The 23,614-nt window shown below is 38.9% G+C and overlaps 2 protein-coding genes across 2 annotated transcripts in view; both read right to left on the bottom strand.

The window, feature by feature from the left end:
• The window catches only part of LOC127377080 (rap1 GTPase-activating protein 1), a 55,874-nt gene extending 42,612 nt beyond the window's left edge, over nucleotides 1-13,262 (bottom strand). The window contains exon 1 of the mRNA XM_051424691.1: nucleotides 13,111-13,262. The gene's annotated coding sequence lies outside the window, so the exon portion shown is untranslated. The remainder of the gene's footprint in view (nucleotides 1-13,110) is intronic.
• A 131-nt stretch (nucleotides 13,263-13,393) lies between these two features.
• On the bottom strand, nucleotides 13,394-22,510 carry nt5dc2 (5'-nucleotidase domain containing 2). Its single transcript, XM_051424699.1, has 14 exons — nucleotides 22,054-22,510; nucleotides 19,599-19,783; nucleotides 19,436-19,510; nucleotides 19,287-19,342; nucleotides 19,044-19,137; nucleotides 18,016-18,144; nucleotides 17,584-17,644; nucleotides 17,392-17,494; nucleotides 17,184-17,285; nucleotides 17,020-17,101; nucleotides 16,450-16,536; nucleotides 15,057-15,197; nucleotides 14,573-14,637; nucleotides 13,394-14,041 (listed from the first exon to the last, which is right to left on the bottom strand). The coding sequence occupies exons 1-14, from the start codon at nucleotides 22,424-22,426 to the stop codon at nucleotides 13,780-13,782; spliced, it is 1,815 nt and encodes a 604-aa protein (XP_051280659.1). The 5' UTR covers nucleotides 22,427-22,510; the 3' UTR covers nucleotides 13,394-13,779.
• Nucleotides 22,511-23,614: the final 1,104 nt, after the last annotated feature.

Genomic DNA, 23,614 nt, shown 5'->3' with positions numbered 1-23,614 from the left:
ATGGTTCCCAAGAGATGAAACCTACTGGTGATCTCTGACTTTCCCCCCTCAGGATTAATTGTAATAATGTTGGTGATACCTTATCCTTAACCATCATTAGGTCAGAATCTTCTTCATCCACCTCCGCTGTGCTTTGTGTTTAGTGCCAACTAGCACATGTTAACATGGTAATCTAAGATGTTGACCATAGTATTACAAGTTAAAGATTGGGATGTTATCATTTTCACTGTGAGCATGGTACATAATATATATAAAGATAGTGTTAACATGCACCAATAAATAATGCCATCATACAGCACATTGTAGTTAGCTAGAATTTAAACTAACCTACTCAGTAAGTAGGGGGAGGAGTTAGCTGGGGACTGATTTTGATAGAATTTGAATACTATGCAAAATTGCCACTTTAGAGTTGTTCACGATTGTGATAATATTTTACTGTTTATATCTAACCCTAAGCCTAACCCTATCCAACATGAGAATAAACTGTTAACCAAACTGTCCACTCAGTAACTTTCAATCAACTGAAGCAATCACAAACCACTGATCCCAACACACAGCCAGCTATTCATCCTTGGCACAGCCACTGCCCAACTTTATTTAAGTGCCACTCTATTGATTCAGCTCGTCAGTCTTGGTGCTACCTTCAGTCCTGTCTGCTTTCCTGACAATTCAATTAACTAAAGCAGCTGTGGCGTGTGCAAGGCATTTGAATGGGTGCAGCCCAGACAGAAGCCTTTAATCACATCACCTCAGGAACAAGGCCCAGTCCTCTAAGCAGCTCTGGCTCCTCTTTTGTCTTAAAGGAAGTGGATAGGCAGGAAGACTCTTAAGAGGACAAAAGAAATGGAGTTCCCTGCCTGATATCCATGTCGTCAGATTACTGATAGTGCAACACCAACAAAACACCAACCCTCACAAAATATAAGACTGAGTCTTCCCAAGTAAAATAAATTGATCATGGCCCCTGTTTTATGTATAGCTGAACATCATCTAACCATCATCATGCCATAAACTGACACTGATAAATGCTATTATTGCTACAGGTGTAAATAGATGTGGGATGTCTCCTCCCACTTAAATCTGTGAATGGGTAGCTACATGACCTCAATAATTTATTTCCAGTGTGGAGAGTGTAGCAGCAGTAGCAGAAGGGCAGATGTGGAAGCAGAGTTAGTGTGTGCTATACAAGCAGGAGTGGAGCGAGGAGTGTACAGAGCAATGGCAAACATCATTCATTCATCCTCAACTCTGCTTTCATGGGGCAGGAAATTTGCTCCTGTGGAATAAATGAGCATTGTGCCTGTCTAAAGCGAAGCAGATGCTGATTAAACAGGCAACTTGTGCAGAGGCCTTTGTTAAGAAGGTTCGTCGTAATTTATCATTTCAGTTCTTTTAGAAAGAAATCTAATTTTCTATGTGCAGGGGTTTAATGTGTTTGAGGCTCAACAAACATCATAAATCAACTCTGCTACAAAGCAACATTAGGTTCAGGACCAGCTCTGCTGGCTCAAACAAAAGCATTATTCAAAAAGAAAACAATAAAACAATTAACCTTTATGTATATTCTCATTAATATTAGATTTTTTAAAATTAATTTAATGTTTTTTGCTTATTCTCTGAGCCTTTCTCAGTTTCAAAGCAGGGCAAATACTTATACAATTTATCTATTTAGCACTTTTCATGGAAGGTGCACAACATGCTCTCCAGAGAGAGGAAAATAAGACAGCCCGGGAGCCACTACAGGGATAATCATTAGTTTTTAACCTGGAGTCTGGAACAGAAGATCCAGTGGCTGACTCGAGAGGCCTCTGAGGACAGGGTGTTATCTGGCCCATATTTGTAACTAATATTACTTTAAAGAACCTGAAAATGTATTTCCATCAGCTTCTTACGGCTTTGGCAGACGTTTTAGATTGCGCTATTCTCGCTGGTTTCAAGTGTTGATGTCAGTATTTTGAAACCTTTAAATTAAAAAGATGTAATGAATGTTATAGAGAAATATTTTTGATTTAAAAAAAAAAATTATCTGTATTGACTGACAGCAATGGAGGGAAACAAAGCCAATATCAGAGTAACCTGAGAAAAATGCTTTTGTTTTGGTGAGTAGCCTGGCAGCAGAACTCTGCATCATTAAAAGCTGAGGCAGATAAACATTACATTACAAATAATATTGGTTACTAAAAAAATTATTTTTTTGAGAGGGATCTTTGAAATAGATGATAAAAAAACATGAATGAAATGAAGCATAGCTTTGGTTCAGGCAGAGTATTGAAGTTGTGCTTGTATTGACTGATCGGCATCAGCTGTATGCAATATGCTGGACAATGATATATATATATATATATATACAGTATATCCCAATACTATCACTGTTTACTCTGCTGATGCCAATGTAATTTGCTGCTGCAGCAGACCTGCCACAGTCCTTGCTTCTCATTTTATTCAGAATGAAATAATCTTCTGCTGCCCACTATCCACGGTGGTCAGCTGGTTGTCAAACCATGTCAAGCCATATCTTCAGATTCCAGGACAGAAGCTGAGTTTCCTGTGTTTGCGGTCGGACCCCTCCTACCCTATTCACCGGATTTCAACTTGCCACTATGCCAGGGTCTAAGCTAAGTTATCTGCTGCTGTGCTGCTTGTACTTTCATTTCAAGCAAGCTAGTTTTTGCTGAATTGTTGTTGACTATTTTTCGCTTTAGCTTTGCTGTTGCCGTTCAGATACAATTTGTGATGTGAATTATTGCCTTTTATGGCTCTGCCTGCTTTCAGAGAATGTTGTACTGCTGGCTGTTGAGTTTGCTCTGCTGCTGAATCTCTGTGTATTCATTTTCTTTGTTACTCGTCAAATTAAAAGACCAGTGTGTAGGATTTAGTAAGATTTAGTGGTGAAGTTGCTGATTGCAACTAGTTGAACACATCTGTATTTGAGAACGGCCTGTGAACTGTGTAGGAGGAACTACGGTGGCCTCATAAAACGTGCCCATCTACAGCCAGTGTTTGGTTTGTCCATTCAGGGCTACTGTAGAAACATGGCGGTTCAACATGGTGGACTCCATGGATGGTCTGTACATAAAAGCGTCTCATTCTAAGGAATTTTCCGGTGATTATATGAAAACACACCTTTAAATATTATATTACATTTCTGCCAATAGATCCTCCTTAATGTCACACTCTGGACCTTTAAAGTAAATCGCAACATGCTGTTGCTTCACACAGGTTGGGTACATTTAGTTTAGATTAATTGCCCTTGAATCAGGATACTCATACCATGTTTATCTGAAGTTAGTCAGAATGTTGTCTTTGGGGCTTTGCTAGAAAAGGAAACGTGCTTGTTGCATGGATTCTGGATCACACTGGCTCTGTTGATTTGGGGGTCTAATGTGCTCCAATAATTTTGGTAGTTTTGGGTGATTAGCTCTCTAAGAAGAATCCTCATTACTGTTTGGATTTATTGAAAGCTCCCTCAAACAGCAGAGCCTTTTCCTGCCAAATCTAACTGTGTAACCATTTGCGATAATTGGTTAATTCCTTGATGTCAGTCCGACTGTATTCATTTCTTCGTATGTCCTTACAGGCTCAAAACAATATAAAAAATAACAACCAAAATTTTAAAGGCATAATTACTTTTAAATGATCAATTATTTTTACCTAGTAGAGTCTATTATAATTATAAGTATCCAATGTGAGGGGGCTAGGCAGTCAATGTTTTTGTTTGGAGAGGACCTCTTCTCTAAAAGGGCAGGAGTCGAGTGAAAAGCCCCTTAAAGAACGAGGTAAATCATTCCACAATATTTATACTGTATCGTCATGAACACACTGCCTATGGCCAGTGTATATATTCTAAATATTTTCCAGATACTTGCCTGAACAAGGAGTACACATACACATATTTGGAGAGGGTGAGTTTGCCGAGGAAGGGGTGCCATACAAATATTTGAAGGGAGTGAATATTCAAAGGCCAATTGTGCTTTGAAGCATGAGGAAATAAGCTGAGCCTTATCTCTGCAAGCATTTCATTTTCATTACACTTTTTAAATTTCAGTAGCTGACTGAGCGTAAGAGGGCATGACCGAAGCCACGGCAGATGTAATTATTTAAAGCTGTAGCTATTTGTTAGTTTTGGATGGTTCAAATCGCCTGTCAAGTCACATTGAACAGAGGAAGGTCTATTACTTCACTTGACTTTATTGTCACTTCAAAGGAACTGAAGGGGTGTTTAATATTATATTTGCTCTGTAATTCAGCCCTCCTTCTCACTTCTTCCGTTTCTGTAAAATTTTGTTTCACATCCTCTGCTGGATTTGTACACACTGGAGGCTGGACTTGTAGCAGACGGCTCAAAATAACACAGTTTAAAAGAAGTTACAGTATGGCTTGGGTTGTTGACTGTCTGACTGGGAGGAATGGAGCGAGCCCACTGAACCATCCTCCTCCCCCCAATGGGGTCATGTGCCCCTCAGGCCCCTGGGAGCCGCTACAAACAGCCTCACGCACACACTGTGGCCTTTCATAGCTTCTCATTAGAGGGCAAGGATATTATGGTGGACACGCTAGAAGAAAAGAGGTGTTGTTGCAATGTGCTCCAATCGAATGAGCCCTCTTCCACTTTACGTTCCACTCTGTTGAGGTTTGAATGCAATTATCAGTTCCCTATATTGTTCCCATTCTTTTCATTTAATTGGTGAGATGCTATAATCAGGAGGTGACGAGGGAGATTATGCATGTTTTTGTTTTCATCAGGTTGCCTCACTTCTGAATTATAAATGGCATCATCTTGAATTTTCTAGGGGGTTACAAATAACCTAATAATAATGTGAACTTAATAAGGACTTCTTTAAAGTATTAGCCTCAAAATCAATGAATCATAACAGTCCATCTTCTTCAGACAATTATGATCCGATGCAGGGTGAGGGAAACAGCAGGGACATGTTGCTCATTGATCTTTGCTGCAGAGCAAGATCTATTTCAGTTATAATGGATCTTCAGTGCCATGCTATCTCTCCGCTGTGTCCCAGGCAGCTCCGTGATGGATGGTTCTCTGAGACTGGGAAGGACTTTGTCTCCATGCCAGGTGATCAATAGATGCCTCGCCACACCAGAGACAGACTTAACTTTAAATCCCTCAGCAGGTGGAGAAATGCCAAAAAGCTAAAGGGCCAGTTTTAATTCCTTTACTTTCAACTCACGGTGGAAATGGTATATTTGATAGCTTTCGTTTCCACTGGCCACTCTTGCAGTATTGACCATTTCAATATTAGCTGTCTGTGTATTCCAGAAACGTTTGCACTGGAAAGGTCAGCAAGAAAGTTGGTTAAGAAAGTGTGTATTTTTATGTTGTGAGTGGCATTAAGTGGCATAAAGAGTAAGTCTACGTGTGTGCATTTATTACTGATATAAGTGATGGCCATGAGAATGCAGAGTAACACTGCCCTCTCCTGGACACTGTAATATGAATCATATTTTACTATATCATCAGGTATAGAATTTACTCCAAGACAAATCTTATTGTCTTCTAATTTACTTAACAACTTAAGTATGGTAGATTCGCGAGACACTTGAGGAAAAGCTAAAATGCACATCAAATTAGTCTTTATAACCCAAACCTATTTCAATTCCTAAAAATGACAAAAAAGGGATTTTGATAGTAAATTAAATAAACAAACTGATTCAAATTGTTCTTCACATTAAGCTTCTGATGCAAATATTTCAAGGTAGTAGTATTTTCTTGCATATTAAATGCAAAAGAAGAATAACAGTTCCTTTTTAAGTTTAGATATCTGGCTCCTGGACCACAGAAGTAGTATTTGAATGTTTATTTTAGCTGCTAATGCACATTATCTTTGGTCTTAGGGTTGTGCTAGGATTTAGATTTCCAAAGCAACAAATGTTTTGTTACTATTGCTGGCAGACAGACTGAATTATTGTCATCGAACACACTTTTTTAAATTATTGAACATACATTTTTGCTCTTTCCACGCATGATTTGATTGCGGTTTGTAGGTTAGGCCCTTTCAGGGGTTCTTAGAGGCCAGAAGAAGACAGCAAGACTGAGGGTAATCTTTAAAAAGACACTTAGTAAGTAATTGCATTAAAAAAATTTCAATTAAAAAAAGTCCTAAAACATCTTGCTAGGCACTTCTGTTCTTTAATGCTAATGTCTTGTGTCAGGACATGAGGCAATGCAAGACTTTGCACATCTATTTTATGTCATCAGCCAGATATACATAGACCGAAAGGAGTGAAGAGTGTGTGGGAGGTCAGAGCCTCTGCAGGGGGACAGCAGGTATCTCCGAAAATAGAGGCAAAGGTCTGCATGTGTCACCCAGTAAATAGTAGACTGGTGAAAGAGAGGACAGGAGTGCTGAGTCACAGAATGTGTTTGTGTGTCTTGCAATAGAGACAACCTTCATACCAAGCTAATCCTTATCTGATGTATAAGTTACATTGCAAGTTTGTCATCATGGCAGTTTTTTTTGCAGAAAACACATCCAACTGAGACCCCAAATACCAGATTGTGTGGGGTCCCCTCCCTTGTATCTATCCTCTATCTAGCCTATCTGTTATACAGCTCAGCGGTGCAGAAAAGAAACAATATGAAATCATTATAGAGAGGAACAACACGTAGTGTTTGTCATTTATGTTGATTTCATGCTTAATCAAGAATAACCTTTTCGTAATTATCCTGAACAAATGGTTCCAGATGATGACTGAAAGCTAAATTGCAGTAGGTTGTAGAATTACCTAACATAGCATGCATTAAGTGCTACGTGTAATTATGGAAATTTTCATAGCCTTTTGGTGCCTGATGAAAGGATGAAATACTTTTTTTCCCAGCATTTTTTAAGTAATCCAATCCCAGAATCTATGAATAGTGCAATAGAGTGCAGTTTGTATTATTTACGCTAATTACATTTTCAGTCATTCAATTTGCAATTAATGAGTTCAATTTTGTACATTTGCTTTGAAAACCGGTAGCAGAGAAATAGATGAAACAGAGCCAGCGAGAAGGATAAATCAATAGTCACATATCACATCAGCCCTGTTCATACAAACCTTGTATTGCAGCAGCAATATTTCAGTGTAACTTTTACAGTACTGGGCTACATGCCCTGCATTTTAAAATGAAGCCATTAAATATTGTAGTGTTCTAATTAATTTTTATCTAAAGGCTTCTCTAGCTTGTAATTTATAAACACCATAAAACAAAGTCACAACTGCATCAAACTGAAACCTAATTAAGGGATAACTCTGTTGCTGGACTATCTAGTGAAGAGCTGTGCCACATTGAAAATAACTTTTTAGTAATGGTTGTTTTTTCAGGATCAGTGTCTCTCCAGTCTTCCGTAATCAAAGGAAGATGAAGCTGAAGGATAGACTTTTCTAAAATAAAAGTAAATAAAACCTGAAAGCAGAGAGCCACAGGTCCAATATACTACACTTATGACAAGACACTTTTCTGAATGTTAATACGGTTAACATAAATGAGGGATCGAAGTGAGATATAGCGCTGAGTAAAACAACACTCTGGTAGGTATTGGAACTACTAAACGGGCAACAGTACAAAGGCAACTTGTGATGAACATCAAGAATAAGCATAGAGGCAGAGAGTGGGTGACTCATTCAAAGCCCATCAAAGAGACAGTACACTTTCGCTCTAATAAGCTGTTTGCATTGGTCCTCTCAGAGCAGAGAATGCACACAAATGCAGTCTGCAGATGAATAATTCAACAGGGAGGGAAATGATGCATCCAACTTCTAAAAATAGAAGTATCACCATGAAGCTTTAAATGTTCTTTGTTTTACTGTGCCTGAAAAAGTACTGGGACAGCTCTATAATTAAGAAATCACTTAAGAAAATAAAACACAGTGACAATATAGGAGACAAAGGGGGTAAATATATGGTTAAAAAAACCAAACAAGCAGAATCTAGTTTCTAATAAAATCACCGCTGTCCAATCACATAAACCATTCTATCTCCATGTTCTCATCAGTCAGTTTCTCCAGCTTCAAACGCCTTCATTTAATGCAGCTTCTCATCCCTGACCCACTGACTATGTTAATTACAGTGCAGGCTTGTATTTCAGACATCACATACAGGGCTGTAATTTACAAAAGGGTTCAATAACATATTAGACAACAGACTATAGCGTGGGAGGGCGAGAGTGCAGGAGAGAGTAAATTTCAACACTAAAGAGAGCATCTTCACAGCATGCTTGACACAGTGCCAACAGAGCCTATATGTATGATGATGAAAGAATAGAGTGTCTCTGGAGCAGCCAATGACCTTGCACAAACCAGCATATAAATAATCAATGTAAAATCTAGCAACGTTCGTGTGGAAACTGACAGGGAGAAGTTCTGTGGCTTCCTGGTCTCTTTAATATACAATGGAGGTTTGTGAATGGTGAAACTGCAAGGTTTTCCATATCTTCAATAAGTTATTGAGGTGAATAAAACAAAAGGTCCAAGTCACAGGAATAAAACAATTGGCTACATAACTACAGACTGAAGCATATAAGACTATAGAATAATAAAAGTGATTTAATAGATGACTTTGTCCCCGTAAACAAGATAATTGTATGCCTGTTTTAGTCAAAATACCCCTGATCATACATCACAAGATAAGGTAAATAGCTTGTCACGGACTAGCCCGTGAAAGTGGAAGTCAATCAATTCCACAACTTTAAGAGAACCTTTAAAAGAGGTATCTAGTAAAGACATATTGAAAACAGACATGGCCGTGTCTGTTAGTTTTGGTAACTAGCCTTGTTGTAGCATTTCAGTACAGTGTAGCCATCATAGCTCATAATAAAAGCAGGTAAACAGCTATAGGTGAGGGTGAGGAAAGACTGAACTGAAGCTCCGGTCAACCACAATTTTTTTTTCAAACAGTCTAAAAGGACCAGTGTGTTAGTGGCATCTAGCAGTGAAAATGCAGATTGCAACTAACTGAACACCTTTCACCTGTTTGACAACCTGGTAATGGATACATTTTTTCAAGCATCTAAACCCCCTGCGAAATGCCTCGCGTCACTATCCGAATTTGATCCATTTGGTCCAATAACATTTTTAAAGTCTAGAAGATTCGCAAGACTCATTTATGTATCCTCACTGACGTTAACAGAGGGCTCCTCTACGGGCCACCGTAGCCCATAGAGGATGAGGAGTCCGTATTAATCTGGATAATTTCTGTGCAGCAGGAAGTGTCGTCTTTGGCTTCATGCGCCACTGAACAGCTTTCATGTGAATGAACAGAGCACCGCCTCGAACGCTGTATCCAGTTCTCTTTATACATCGCTGTGCATACTCCAAGGTAACAAAAACACAATTCTTATTTTCAGGTGATAACTCCCATACATACATAACATCCCTATGAATATTATATCCCATTTCTGTCAATAGATCCTTCTACATGTTACTCACTGGACTTTTAAAGATGAACATAAATGTAAGTTAGTTCATATGTGAAAAAGTTGTATGAAGCCTTTGTGGCTCCAAAAGAAGAAGGTTGAATCTTCAACCTAACTGTCAGCAGGAGTTGCATTGTGAGTAATGGTTTTGACCTTTTGATATGGAAGAAGAACGCATAGAATAAAAAGAAAATATCTCTGGTTTTGCTTTATCTATTTTAGTCAGAGTCAGGGAATGCTATAGGGGTGTGATGCTAAATCATTGCTCCTTTAATACGGTGAATTAGTATTTAGGACACCAACAGGATTTTGTAAGGCTCTTGATAAGTATTTCAATATTGTTTGAATTTTACTGTGAAGGCAATGTATCTGTATGGAAATGTCACAAATTATTAATATAAAATGATTTGATATACACCCCAAGAGGGGTGGGTTGTTGTTTTACTTGGTAACTAATTACCAACGTAATTTCCATGACACACTTTATGACCATCATAGTAGTCTTAAATCATTTTGTTCTATCATTTACACAATTTAGAGTATTTTTGCACATTTTAAGTCCTTACATGTGCAATAGATGTGAAGTTTGGGAAATGGTGCAAATATGTACTAAAATTTACAGATTAGCTTTTCTTCCCATTCTCTTTGTTGCAATGTGATATCACAAAGACACAAATGAAGCCCCATAATGAAAGATTTATCTTCATTCATAATGCATATCTCACAGTTATACATCCAGTTGATAAATGCACAATCACTGCCACAGGTAAATCAGTTCTCTCCCTCCAGTGTGACATGTTATTCATTTAATATCAGCCAAAAGTCAAAATAGCTACAAAAACAATTTGGGCTCATTATGATTTAACCTTATTTATTACAGATTAATTGCCTATCATGCGAGATGTGATTAATTATTACACAACAGTGAATTCAAACTGCCCCCACTCCAGGATATTGGCAGGGGCTAATTGGTTGCTGACTTGAGGCCTCTCTCCACTCCTCATCGTCTCAGACTGCCAAAACTAAGATTTCCAATCCCACTGAGCCTAGCCCATCTGCTTTTTCTTTGTTGGTCGGTCAAGAGGAATATAAACATCATGAATTAACAAAGATGTAGTGGTTTTACAATGCTTTTGCAGAAGAACAAGAATGATAATACAACAAAACAATGTAAGTCTGTTTTCTCTGTGGGGCTAGTGTTTTAGTTTCAAAGCATATGAAGAGTATCATCTACAACACAGAAATCTTCCTACACTGAGCAGAGAGCCTAACGTTGCTCAGCTGTAAAAGTAAAGATCCCGTTACATTTAATAATAGAAGAGTCTGCTTGTGGGGAGGGACCGGCTGCCAGAGCACACAAACCACTGAGTGTACAGCCTCCCACAGTCGACACAGTGACAGACACAGAGGCACTCAACTGGAAGCATGAAGATATGAAGGAAGGGAAAGGATAGAACGATAAAGGGAAAAGGATGAAGAAATAAAACTGCAAATGTAGGGAGAGAAATCCAGGATGGAGGCACTGAAGGATGAAGGGCTGCAAGGGTGCAGTGGGTAAATCTCACTGCCAAAGGAAGGACTGAGTTTAGAAGACTAAAATCTGTGTAATCATTTCATTTTAGGGACTGTCATATACAGACGTCTATTTCAATTGACGTAAGTCTATATTGCATATAAAACACAGGATTTTTTTAACTTTTTTAATTCCTACTCACCTACTCACTTGTTTTTTCAGTATATGAAAAAAAATGCTTTTTTGCTTTCTTACCAAGTACATTAACACATTTAAAGAGGTCAGAAGCTCTGAAAAAAAGTTAGTCCTGGCAGCTTGTGCTGCACAGGTGCAGGCTTATTCACTGAAGGCAGGCGGCCATGAAATAGACTGAAACACCAGTCAGCCCTGCAAATACACAGATGCACAACTAAAGACCACATGAACAACATTCAAACACCTCCTCTAGCACTTTTCTTCATGGTGTATATCAATTCAAAACTATATTGAATAGTTATATAGTTATATGATCATCAGCCACCCGAAATCAATATGGCATGATACCAGTATTGGGACTGGGTATCACAGAGTTTAAAACATGATGCTGGTGTCAGGGAAATGTATCTAAAAATAAAATCAGACTCCAAGGGATATACTGTAACACCAAAAAAAGACAAAAACTGAACTGATACCCTCTCTTTTTCAGACCTCAGAATGAGATATCTCATTAATTCACACAATGAACCATCCCTCACCTCAGTATTGCCGGTAAAGGAGATGAATCCAATTTCTAGAAAACTGGTATCAGATTATTCCTTATAGCTCTAAATCTTCCCTTTCCCTCACATAGTTTAATTTTACACTACCTAAAATTGTATTTCTTGGTGCTTATGTAATGTATTCTAGCATTATGATAGGATTCTCAATCTACCACGGTGGGGAAAGTTAAATATACAAACACAGTGAAGATTGCGTGATATCCCAAAAAAACATTATCAAAGAGAATTCAACACTCAATGCAACATGCAGCCAAAGAGCAGTGTGCCAAAAGAGGTGCAAGAAGATGCAGTCTAGGAGGTTGAAACAACATACACAAACAGAAGTCTTGCAAGTTTCCATTGGAAGATTGAGCATGTATTAAATGTCAGATAAATCTATAAACACTGAACAGAAATGCTGATGTGCAATTAATCAGTGAATGTCAAACAGTGTCAAAATGTGTTTAAAAAATGGAATCCATACTAAATAAAAGGCACAGATGTAGGGTCTGTCAGGAAAAGTGACATTAATAAATAAAATGTCATCAGAGAAAGTCATTATTCAATCAAAACAGACAGTTTGGACAGAAAAATCTCTCCAATAAAACTTTACAATTAAAAATGATTTGATGAATAATGTATAGGCCCTATATGTATTAATTCCTATGAGCATTATTTCATAATGACTTAAATTTAATATTAAACCCTTCCATGCTTGGAAGGTTTTCTTGGAAGATAGACCTATTTAAGATTTTTCATTTAGACTGGAGGACCGTTAACCTCATTATGTCGATAAGAGCTTTGCCAAGATATGACTAATATGGACAAACAGTGAATTATTACCCAGCCCTACTTTGAGGTGACCCTAAGGGTGCCATCCAATATATTTCATATTGACAAAGTGGGGTGAAAAATACCCATATGTGACACATCTGCAGTGACATCTGAGTATTTCTACTTTCAGGTCACCAAAAAGGCACGTTATCCCATTTTTCCCTACTTAAATACTCCTCAGGAAATATGGTGGAGAGAAAAAAATTACATCTTCTAAAATAACCCACGTCACAATCGGCATTTAACTTTTGAATCTTACAGTTTGGTACTGAGGCAGAAAAATATCCATGAAGAGGGGAGTAATAAAGATTTCTGCCATGCAACAATTAATTAATGATTTCAGTGACTTCATGCGTGTGTTCATTAATAATTACCCACATACAACGCGCAGTTTCATTAACACAAACGCCCGTGCAGCGATACGGGCTGTACAGTGCTAACAAGCAGCCACACCACTGATTCCTACACGGGACAGCTGAGATCTACAAAACTTAAACCGAAATCACTGTACTGGCTCTCCCAGCTACTTGAATCCAGCTCCAGCTATAGTACACACATACTTCATAAAAACCACTGAATATGAATAAAACCCCGACTGCAGAGAGTACAGTACCTGTGCCGTTGTCTTCAGACGGGCGGCTGGAAGTGAATGAGTTTGTAATGCTGAGTACAGTGGTGATGAATGGATGCTGCGCTGCCTAGCAACCACACCACCAATCAAATAAATGGAAGACGATTTAACAGAAATGCTCTACATGCACAAAACACTAAATGTATTTAATTAACTAAATGTCAGACTCAGCTTGGCTGTACTAGTTCTTAAGACAAATTGCTTCTCTTAACATTAAAATGTGATGCATAGCTTATAAGAGGGTTAATAAGAGATCAACACATGATTATGTCAGATTGTACTTATTTATTTGTACTAATTGTGCGATTGTAGCTCAATGTTTAATTGTGCAATGGTAGCTTAATGTCGTTCAGCATTTTCCACATCCCTTTTATTCTCGAAGCAACCAGAGTATCTGTCAATCTTGTACTGCAACATGTATAATTGAACCATGCTCTCCGGACAGCAGCTAAATCTACAGCACCCTCTAGTGAATTCATCGTGGAAGTGGGTCACAGTGTGCAACAGGAATGCTTTGCCCTGTGGAGGGAGTTGTGCGGCACCTTCTTAGCTAAAAAGAAACCCTGCTACATAACCCTGCTTCAGGCATTCTCAAGTGTTAACCGGACCTAAAATATAAAATCCTAACAGTCACTAAAGAGAGCAAAGTGCTCATCGTATGTGAGACATCTCCTCCAGATAAGGCGTCTTCATACAGCCTGTGCAGAGCTGGTCCATCCACAGAGGAGCCTCATGCTGCAGAGGGGTGCGGCGTGGGTAGAAAGTGTACGAGAGGTCATAATTCAAAAGACAGCTCAGGGAGGTCATGTAGAGGTCTGAGAAACGACACAGGCGTCTGGAGAAGTAGGTGGGGTTGTGACACGTTCTGAAGATGCTGCCGAACTGAGGGTTGAACAAGTTCTTTGTCATCACCCTGCGACATAAAAGGGTAGGGTATACGTTAATATGATTTTAAGTATGCATGAATTTATACACTTAGTGGAGGAAGAAGTTTTCAGATCCTTTATGTGCGTACCAATACTACTCTGTAGAAATACTCAAGTTCAACTATCTAAAGTATTCATTATGCAGCCAGAATTGCCCTTGTCAATATTATATTATTAAATTATTATTGCTGATGCATTAACATGTAAACAGCGTTTTAATCATGAAGCTGTTCGAGGTGGAGCTAATTTATACAGTTGGGCAGTATAAATTACTGTAGCATCATATTTTAAATGCTCATTAGAGGTTCTTACTAATAACTACAGCTGTCATGTAAATGTTAAATGTTAAGTTAATGTACCATAAAATTAAAGTAAAGTACAAGCAACTCAGAACTGCTCTTAAGTCAAGTGCTTTAAGAAATGTACCAGGACATACACCGTACATGATATAATCAGGACCATTGGGTTCACTGGGTGGTGCATTAGATTGAGTGGAGGATTAAGATAATTGTACTTGCCTGAGTTCTTCTCTCTCACTCTGCCATTCCTGAAAAACCTGTTTTGACTCCGGGTCCCGGTGTGTCTAGGGTAATGAAGAGGACAAACCTATGAACACATATAGTTCTGAACCAGAGTTTAGTGCATTTTTGTGCTTCAGTCATTCAGTTTCACACTACCCGATGATAAGACAACCAGGGCTTGAAAACAGAAGTTACACATGGACTGAAGTAGCTTGGTGACTGGACAATTCTTTTTTTCCCACCATGTTTTGTCAACATGACATCACACCAGTTAAGAACCAATGAGAAACAGCTGGAAATGAGTGTGCAGATTGTGGCTTGCCGTCAGTACATTTAGCAATTTGTGGCTTACCAAGCATGAGTAACTGCTGGCTATGAAATGTCAACATCTGTGTCCTTTAACCCTTAACACATTTAAGACTGAGACTTGCATTTTCTTTTGGTGAGTAAGCGTTCTGTAAAATCCTGGGATTAACCTCACCTGTAGACGCTCCATCAGGCCGGTTAAAGCCTGCAGCCAGGTGAGGTTCAGAGCATACCGGTCTGTGCACACCACTTTGGTTTCCTGCTCCAGCTCAGGTACTATGGCTGCTGTACGCCAGCCATGTCGCAACATCAGGTCCTACCACAACAAGTGAAAATGCTTTTGTCACACTCAGGCTTGTACAATGATGAATAGTAGTATACCACAAGGATCCATCAAGGATAAGCATGCATCTTGATTTAAGAGAGAAACAGTAGAAAAACTTGAGTGGAATTTCATCCAAAGCAACATAAACAGCACCCCCAGTTTCATCATCAGGTGTCTTTAGTTTCACCCGTTCTAGATGTTTTCATTGGTGTTGCTGAGGGTTTCTTTTAAATCACCTACCAACCTTGGGGGAAAATATATTTCTGACCTGCTTTAAGAACATAAACCCAGTAGACTGATAAGATCTTTAGGAAGCAGTCAGGTAGTAGTGCCTTGAGTCAAATCAAACGGTTTCAGATACTCTGCCACACACAGGGAATCAGCAATGGGCCCAACCGATCTAATTTAAAAACTCTCCGACGCTCTCCAGTGGCTTTGATAAATTGCTTTCTCTACAACACTTTTATTTATTTTATTGAATTTGGGGCATCATAACCTCTTCATACCTGTTCTTCTGATCTATTCTATATTTGTCTATTTATATTTGATCTCATTTAATCTCAGTATACTGTATTTTAATTGATTCTATTTGGCTTTTTATTGCGTTTTAAATGTTGCGTTAATGCATTTCTCCACCGTATGTAAAGCACTTTCAACTGCCTGTATTTTAAATGTGCTATACAAAACGTTGCCTGCCTTTCCTCCCTTGCTGATTGTGTGTCTACTCAGCAATTACTTGAAAGTAGTACATAAACAAGATATATGATTTTAGCTGTCAACATGTCCCTGGACCTTCTACACAGTAATCCATGTCATTGTTTCTACATTACTGAAACAATTTCAGTCTGTACTGCCATCTGGTGTTTAAAATGTTCACCCTGCAGCTCCCTCCGCCCCTACCCAAATGACACATGGGAACTTTTCAAGAATTATGCAATACACAGAGAAAGTGGACATCTGGCAGTGTGTGATTCTGTATGTTTTTGTTTGTACGTGTTTGACAGGTATTGATATGTGTAATGGCAAATTTTAGTTACCACAGTTTGTAACTATTATTATTATTATCATCATATAATTCAGTAATTTTTATCATCAATCCCATGACATTTCTTGAAAATCCCCCCAAAAATCTTAAATAATGTGCACTAAATACATAGAAAAATCTCCTTTATCACAATAACAACAGTTAGTTTAAATCTAATAATGTGGATCCTTAACCGCATCACCATGCATTGACACTTACAGCCAAGTCACTATAAAGATGGTCTCCAAAGTAAAGAACCTTTGAACCTCGCCAGCCTGTCAGTCTGAGAAAGTCAAACAAGTTTCCCTGAAACATAAAAGAAAACCACAAACCATTCTCATTAGTACATTAAGCAGGCATGCAGAATGCAACAAGTAAAAACATGTAACAACTACACTCTGCTATCAAATAGAAAGAGAGAGAAATAAGCCTAATATCTGATATTAGAGGACCAGATGCAGCTCAAACACAAGGCAACATTCCTCTTTCAATAAGACAGACAGTAGCCTAACCTTGCGAGGCAGATGGACTCGCAAGAATCCATCTTGCCTGGCTTTAGTCTATGCATTTGCATCCTGGCAACTACGGGATGGGCGCTAGGTGCGATGCAGTTAGAAGACACTATTACTGAAACAACATTGCTGGCTCCCATGGAGGTTAGCGTAAATTTTAGCATCAGTTCTATCAGAATTGAAGAGTATTTCTAAACTGAAAGAAAAGCAAAGAACGGCACTGAAGGCTTTTCCCAATTGAAGAGTCAGGTTAACAGTAGCCTAGAGTGATACAGACCTGTTTGTAGATCTGTCCTTTTTCCAAACTCTGTATCCTTTCCCACCGCAGGTCTCCATTACCATCCAACCGCCTGAAAGGTCTGTAAGAGTCAATGAGATTGTTTAGCTCTACTAGGGTTCAAACTTTTCTGAATCAGATAATGACCACTTTGAGACACTTACTTGATACAATCGGTGAAGAAGTGAGGTTTATCTGCCTGTACAATGACCACATCAAAGAAGTCTCTCCAGTTTTTCCCCACCATGTGTGTCATTCCTTTATCCCTGCGCACACGACAAAAAAACCCAAGATTGCAACAGAACAGTGTAGCCTCGTTGTGAGTCAGAGTGGACACATGGAAGACGTGGGCCAAAGACAGCTAACACTTACACAAAGCTGAAGGGACTGTTGGTGATGAGAAAGAGTTTCTTTCCTTGACTGACCAACCGATGCAAAACCGCATCGGTCTCTTCTCCTCTCAGAATGAACTTATCTAGGAAGAGAAGGAGGACAGCTCAGTGGTTCAAAGTGTGACTGTAAATGTTGCAATGTGCTGGCTCGCTGATGAAAAGGATTTCCTACCGAGATCTTCCATCACCCATTTGTACATGTAGCCTTTGAGGTGAACCATGCCAATTGCTTCCTGAGGATTAAATAAATGGAAAAGAGAAAAAAAAAGATCAGTGCTATTCAACAATTTAACAGCACTTTTTCTGATGCAGCATGTGCATCTCCAGCTGAGAGATAGCTCCAAACTACAGACCTCAAACAGTTTGCATTTCTTTTTATCAAAGCAGATATCATGGTGACATAGCAGACACATTGTTCTTTGTTCATTGCAAAACTTTTACTGGGCTCAGCAGATTCCTGAGCGTCCAGCTGAAGAATCACGGTATGTGAAAACAGTCAGATACAACAGATCAGTGTGCTTCTCAGTATGAGCTACAGGGCGAGGCCACAACATAAAAATATGGTGTCATATTTAATACCGTGAGATTCAGAGGCCACACTCACCGAGACGTCCTTGAACAGGTGAACTGGATCGTATTCAATGTCGTTGGTGATGAAAAAATCGTTTGCCGCAGCCAAGAGAGTCATCTCTGGGATGGAGAAAATGTCCATGAACTGCTTCACCTTTGGTCCCTGTGATAGAAAATACATTTTAATGCTTGATATGATACTTTGTTTACGAGGGATGCAGTAAATGTTTGCAAACTTGTAAAATTAACATTATTGTACCTCTATGGTCTTTTGAGTGACATTTGAAACCGTTGCACTACAACAGCTATCCACTAAGAGGCTACCCGGAAAACAGAGCCAAGTCTCCAAATGAGATTAGTGCCACACAAAACTATTCTAGAGAAGGAGAATAACAAGATGGAGAGGCATACTTCCTGCTGCAGGAAAACACTTACAAGGTCTGATGGACCGAAAAATATTTGAGCGCGAGTCAAAACATCAGAGTCTAAATTGCTCCTAATTAGCAGGTCAGATTAACATTTGTGACTGTCAGATTCAATAGAGGTTTCTACTTTTTGTGGCAGATTGAGTGCAGCTTCAAAAACGCCATAACAAAAACAAATTACTTTGTTGCACAAAGAGTTCTTGAAGCCAGCTTTTTAGGGACAGGAAGCACTGCCTTCAAGCTGATTCATGACGACAATGGAACAAATGCGATTACAAAATTCAACATCAAGACTTATGTAATAGTAAAGCCATCCAAAGCCAGACACTTGAAATATCTGAGGACTGTCAGAGATTTAATCCTGAACTACATCCACATTTGAGAGTGGCGGGATGAGATTATAAGAGATGTGTCCACGAAGTTAAGAAGAGCTTTCCCATCTGTGCCAAACACGTGTTTCACTCAGAAGAAACATCCAGAAAATATCTGAATAAAAAGTGCCATAACTATAATAAATAGGCGACACTTTCCACCCAACTGTTTAAAATTATTACAAACATTCAAATGAAGTGCCTGATGAAGATTACCCAGTTATTAATGTATTAATATTACTGAACACTATTAGAACACCCTTCACCTTTCCATAGAAGCCACTGTCCTGCTGTAGGGGGACATGGTATGTCCCTCCATAGAGCTGAAGGACCTCTTCGTCTGGCACTGGGTTCAGTCCCCTGGAAACATCAAATATGAATTAATGCACTCGAGCTTAAAAACACATACAGAATTCAATTTGAAGACAATACAAACACATGATTTAAACTCCAGCAGCAGAGATAATAAATTATTGCAACATACATTCAGCACAGCATCAGCCTCTTACCGATACACCGTTCCTGGCTGAATGTAATGGAAGGCATCTATCTTCATCAAAAGGCCCTAAACGCGGGGGGGGTAGTTTTATTATCTATACAGGGAAATAAAAACATTTATCTTCCTGGAACAAGAAATTTGTGATTTCAAAGAATTTACCTTTTGGATGTCATAGTGAAGACCCCGAGCAGCAAAGTTGGGAATGTAATCATATTTGCAGATGCCTTCGGGGTACTGTCAGGCAGGAGGAGAAAATGGATGAATGAACCTTAAAAACAGTTTCTAATGTCAATAAGATTAATGCAACTACTGTAAAACACACCTTAAAGTGTTCAATTAGGAAGCCTCTTGCTGTGTTATAGATCATTGTGTTCAGGGCATTTGAGTACAGAGCCAGCGTGTAGTCATAGTCAAAGCCGTAGATGTCCACTTCAGCTAAGTTGACCTCATTGTTAGCGTAGATGGTGGAGGAGTTGAGAAGGTTACACGCACCTGGAGGAATAACGTCTGAGAGCAGATGGGAAACCCCCATTCAGATGAAATAAGTCAAATGCTGATCAAATCAAACAGACATCAATGACAAGGCAAAAAAGGGAATAAAACTCACGTCACCGTTTTCATCTGAGAGAGGGGAAATTCACGTCTGATTCATATTTTAATGTAAAGCAACCAAACTTTAATGTTCTCTTTTATTATGAAACATGCTGATTACGCACTTCTGCAGAGAGGAAAGAAGTCATTTCCACTGCTGTTTTCAATCTAGTGTGGCTGGCGAGCTCATCGGAGGTTGCGTAATGTGTGCTTCTGAAGTTTCAACGGACTCCTCACTGAACTAAGTCAGTCCAAAAAGAACATTTTGTACAGCCCTTACAAAATCAAGAGCATTTAATTTAATTTATTGCTCAATGGGAGCTGTTAACGTGAGAAAATTACCTCTTGTAATGAGGTTTTATTTTCATTATCGACTTTATCAGCTTTGCTGGGCGCTATTTTGATAAGTACAACAGTCATGCAGCTAACACATGGGCACAGATTAAACAAACTGTTTACAATCTGTTCCTGAGACAGCCTATAATACCCTGACTGGAAAATGAGCACAACGCTGTGTCACTGTCTGTCTATAGGAGAAAGTGGGCCATGGCCTTTTGTCCTGGAACAGTTCAATGAGGACTGCAGCTGGGCAGAAAATGCATGTACCGGCCCTGAGGCTGGTTTCCCTCTCCAATCACTCTACAACTGGAAATGTCTGTATTTCCATGTGCACATTTAAAAACATTAGCTCTGTGAAATTACAAGTCAGTTGGAGAGTGCATGACCAGCTTCAATTAAAACCCATCATGTTAGAATCTGTGCTTTGCTACTGCATCAGTTACTGTATGTATGAATATTATAAACTACATTTACATTTATTACACAGAAAAAATAATAATATGCCATGTATCCAGTGGAGGACTTTAACTAAAGGACATTCATGCACTCAATTAGAATTTTATGTAACTTCATACTGTTACTCCACCCAATTTTAGAGGCAAATATTGTACTTTTAACTCTCTAACAGCTATAAACTAGAGACTATAGATTCACATACAGATGAAGATTTTACATAAAAACATATGATCAGTTAATAAATGATGATGTATTGCTATAGATAACAGTAAAGTAGGTAAAGTCCAGTTCCACCTTGACAAGCTGCAACATCAAAATGTTTGTATGTTTGCATCAGTAATAATAATCATACATCAGAAACATACATTTTGCTTAAAAAGTTGTTTCTAATCATGTTATCTGCTTAGTATGCACCAATATTGTCATATAAGGATAATAATATTTCTTCCAACTGTAATAACACACTAAAAGTATATGGACAGAATAATAATAGATCTGAAATGTATTTTGATACAAAACTGACTCTATTTAACTCCATGGTGCCATAAAGTTTGATCACATTAAAAGGTTTCAGATGAAATTCCTGTATTTTCATTTATAGCTGGAATATTGTTTACAGTTAGTAAACTGTCATCTCCAAATAGCTGAATACTTAACTCGGAAATGCAGCAATGACATGACACTGAATTTTAGCCCAAAATCAAAATTAGCACCCTCTGTCCTAGGAAAGCTCCCCTATACCAGGGGGGAATAAAGTGTGGTCTGCCCTAGCCTAAACAGCCATGTTTCACTATTGGCCAAAACTATCTGTTGACTAAAACATTAAAATGACACATGAACATATAACCTGTAAAATGTTTTTCCAACTTTCCTACTGCAAACATCTTTTCATACCTGCTTTAATTAAACTTAAATTAATTCACTCTCACTTGTGCTTGGTGCCTTATTATTAAATACTGACTTATCAAAACTGTTGATCATATGGTCTGTTAACTGAAGTATAATCAGTCATTGCCGGTTAATGAAATCCAAAGTCTTTAACAAATCACCTCACCACAATGCATTGCTGGAAAAAAACAAAACAACACGTGTCTGATACACCCAGGCGTTTTGTCTTTGTCTGTGTCTCACTGGTTGATAGAGGAATTTCTGCTTTACTGTCGCTGTTTCACTTCATTAAACTTTTATCCTAAAACGCGTTTGGCACGGATGAACCAACAGCATGAACGTGCCATCTGCCCGATGTGGCTACTTGGAAAGCGGATAAACAAACGAATGAACAAAATGTCTTCACCAGAGACTGACAGGAACATCGCTGACGATGGTGACGTGGATGCTGGCGTACTATAAATATACATTGAGGGACACTCGGGGACCCCCCCTCTGCTTACCGTGCACCATCCGTTTCAAGTCATTGTAACGAGCCCACAGGTAGGACCTTTTGTCCATTGGAGCTGTGCTGGAGGTGTACGACCGCCGCCTTACACCGGTAACACCGGGGGCACCCACGGGCTCCTTGGGTCGCTTCTTATCCCCAGTGGTACATCTGTGAGGAAGCTCGCTGGAAGAGGGGACGTCCTCGCTGGGCCTGTCCGTGTTGCAACTTTGTTCTTTAGTTTTTCCCAGGCCCTGCTTTCTTTCCCCAGACGCCCTGCATGTGGTCGAAAGTCTGTTCACTTTGGGGGATCGCACTATCGGAGGAGTCGTGTTTCCTCTCGTCCACAGTGTGCGGGTTAACGCTGCGCCCACCGTCTTAAGAGACATTTTTGTTATTATTTCGTTGTTAAAGCTGGAACTTGTACACCCCTAAAAACACCCAAACTGCTGTCGCTACAGGCTGGCACATGAAAACATAGCCTTGCCTCGACTTTGGCCACGCCCTCATGGGGCGTGGTCGGGGTCCCTGCAGCCAATCATAGCCATAGACCTGACTGTATCTATGGTCATCATAACAAACATCTATTGATATGGGACAGAAAGTAATTTAATTTTTTGTTTAGTTTTCAAAATGCATTCAGGACCTTTGTACACTGAGGGACACTTACATTAGTGTAGTTCTATATAGATATATATTTATATATTGTTTAGATCTTTTACTTACTGTAAGTAAATACCACACTGTAAAACTACTCCCACTGCAAGTAGAAGTCCTGCATTATAAATGTTACTTAAGTAGAAGCATGTAAGTTGTATTAACAAAATGTACTTCAAGTTTTAAAAGTAAAAGGAGAAATCGATTGCCACTGTGACTGTTGTGCTATTACCGGTGCTTTTGTAGTTGGAGCTAATTTGAATCTACTTCATTAATTGCTCAGGATGGATGAAGAGCTATACACCAATATATTATATTTTATAAACTAATATGTTCAAAAAATTTACTTGTAAAGTAACTAGTAACTACAGCTGTAATGTAAATGTAGTGGAGTAAAAAGAACAATATTTGCCTGTAGTAGAGTAGAAGTAGAAAGTAGCATAAAATGGAAATATTAAGCTATTAAGTATCATTACTTAACCATATTATATATTAGTCTGATGTATTCTGCACTAGACTTGCTGACTCTGCTGCTTTTAATCACACCAATTCACGTCACTTACCTACCTAATTTTGTTGTTCTTAATTTGTTATCTATCTTTACCTTTATTCTTATTTTAGTTTTATATGCTTCCTCTTGTTTATTTTTTACTTTCTCCATCCATCTGTAGTCATTTCTCTCCTTGTGCTGCTGCAACAACTAAACGTCTCCCCGAATTATCATATCTTTGAAGTTTCGCATTAGCAAGACGGGTTGCTAATTAGTGGTTGGAGACCTGAAGGAGCCATGGCCTTCAGATGACAATAGTGGTGCCAGATACAACGGAGACATGGCTGGGTGAAGCTTCAGAGTTTCTTCTCTTTGCTTGGATGAGAGAAGGCCTTCAAAGGACTCACTTTGAAAGACAGCGGGAGCAGTC

Source organism: Dicentrarchus labrax, unplaced genomic scaffold, assembly GCF_905237075.1.
Source record: "Dicentrarchus labrax unplaced genomic scaffold, dlabrax2021, whole genome shotgun sequence".
Classification (NCBI taxonomy): Eukaryota; Metazoa; Chordata; class Actinopteri; family Moronidae; genus Dicentrarchus; species Dicentrarchus labrax.
Note: the sequence above shows the minus strand (reverse complement) of the source record. Positions and strands in the feature narration are given on the sequence as shown.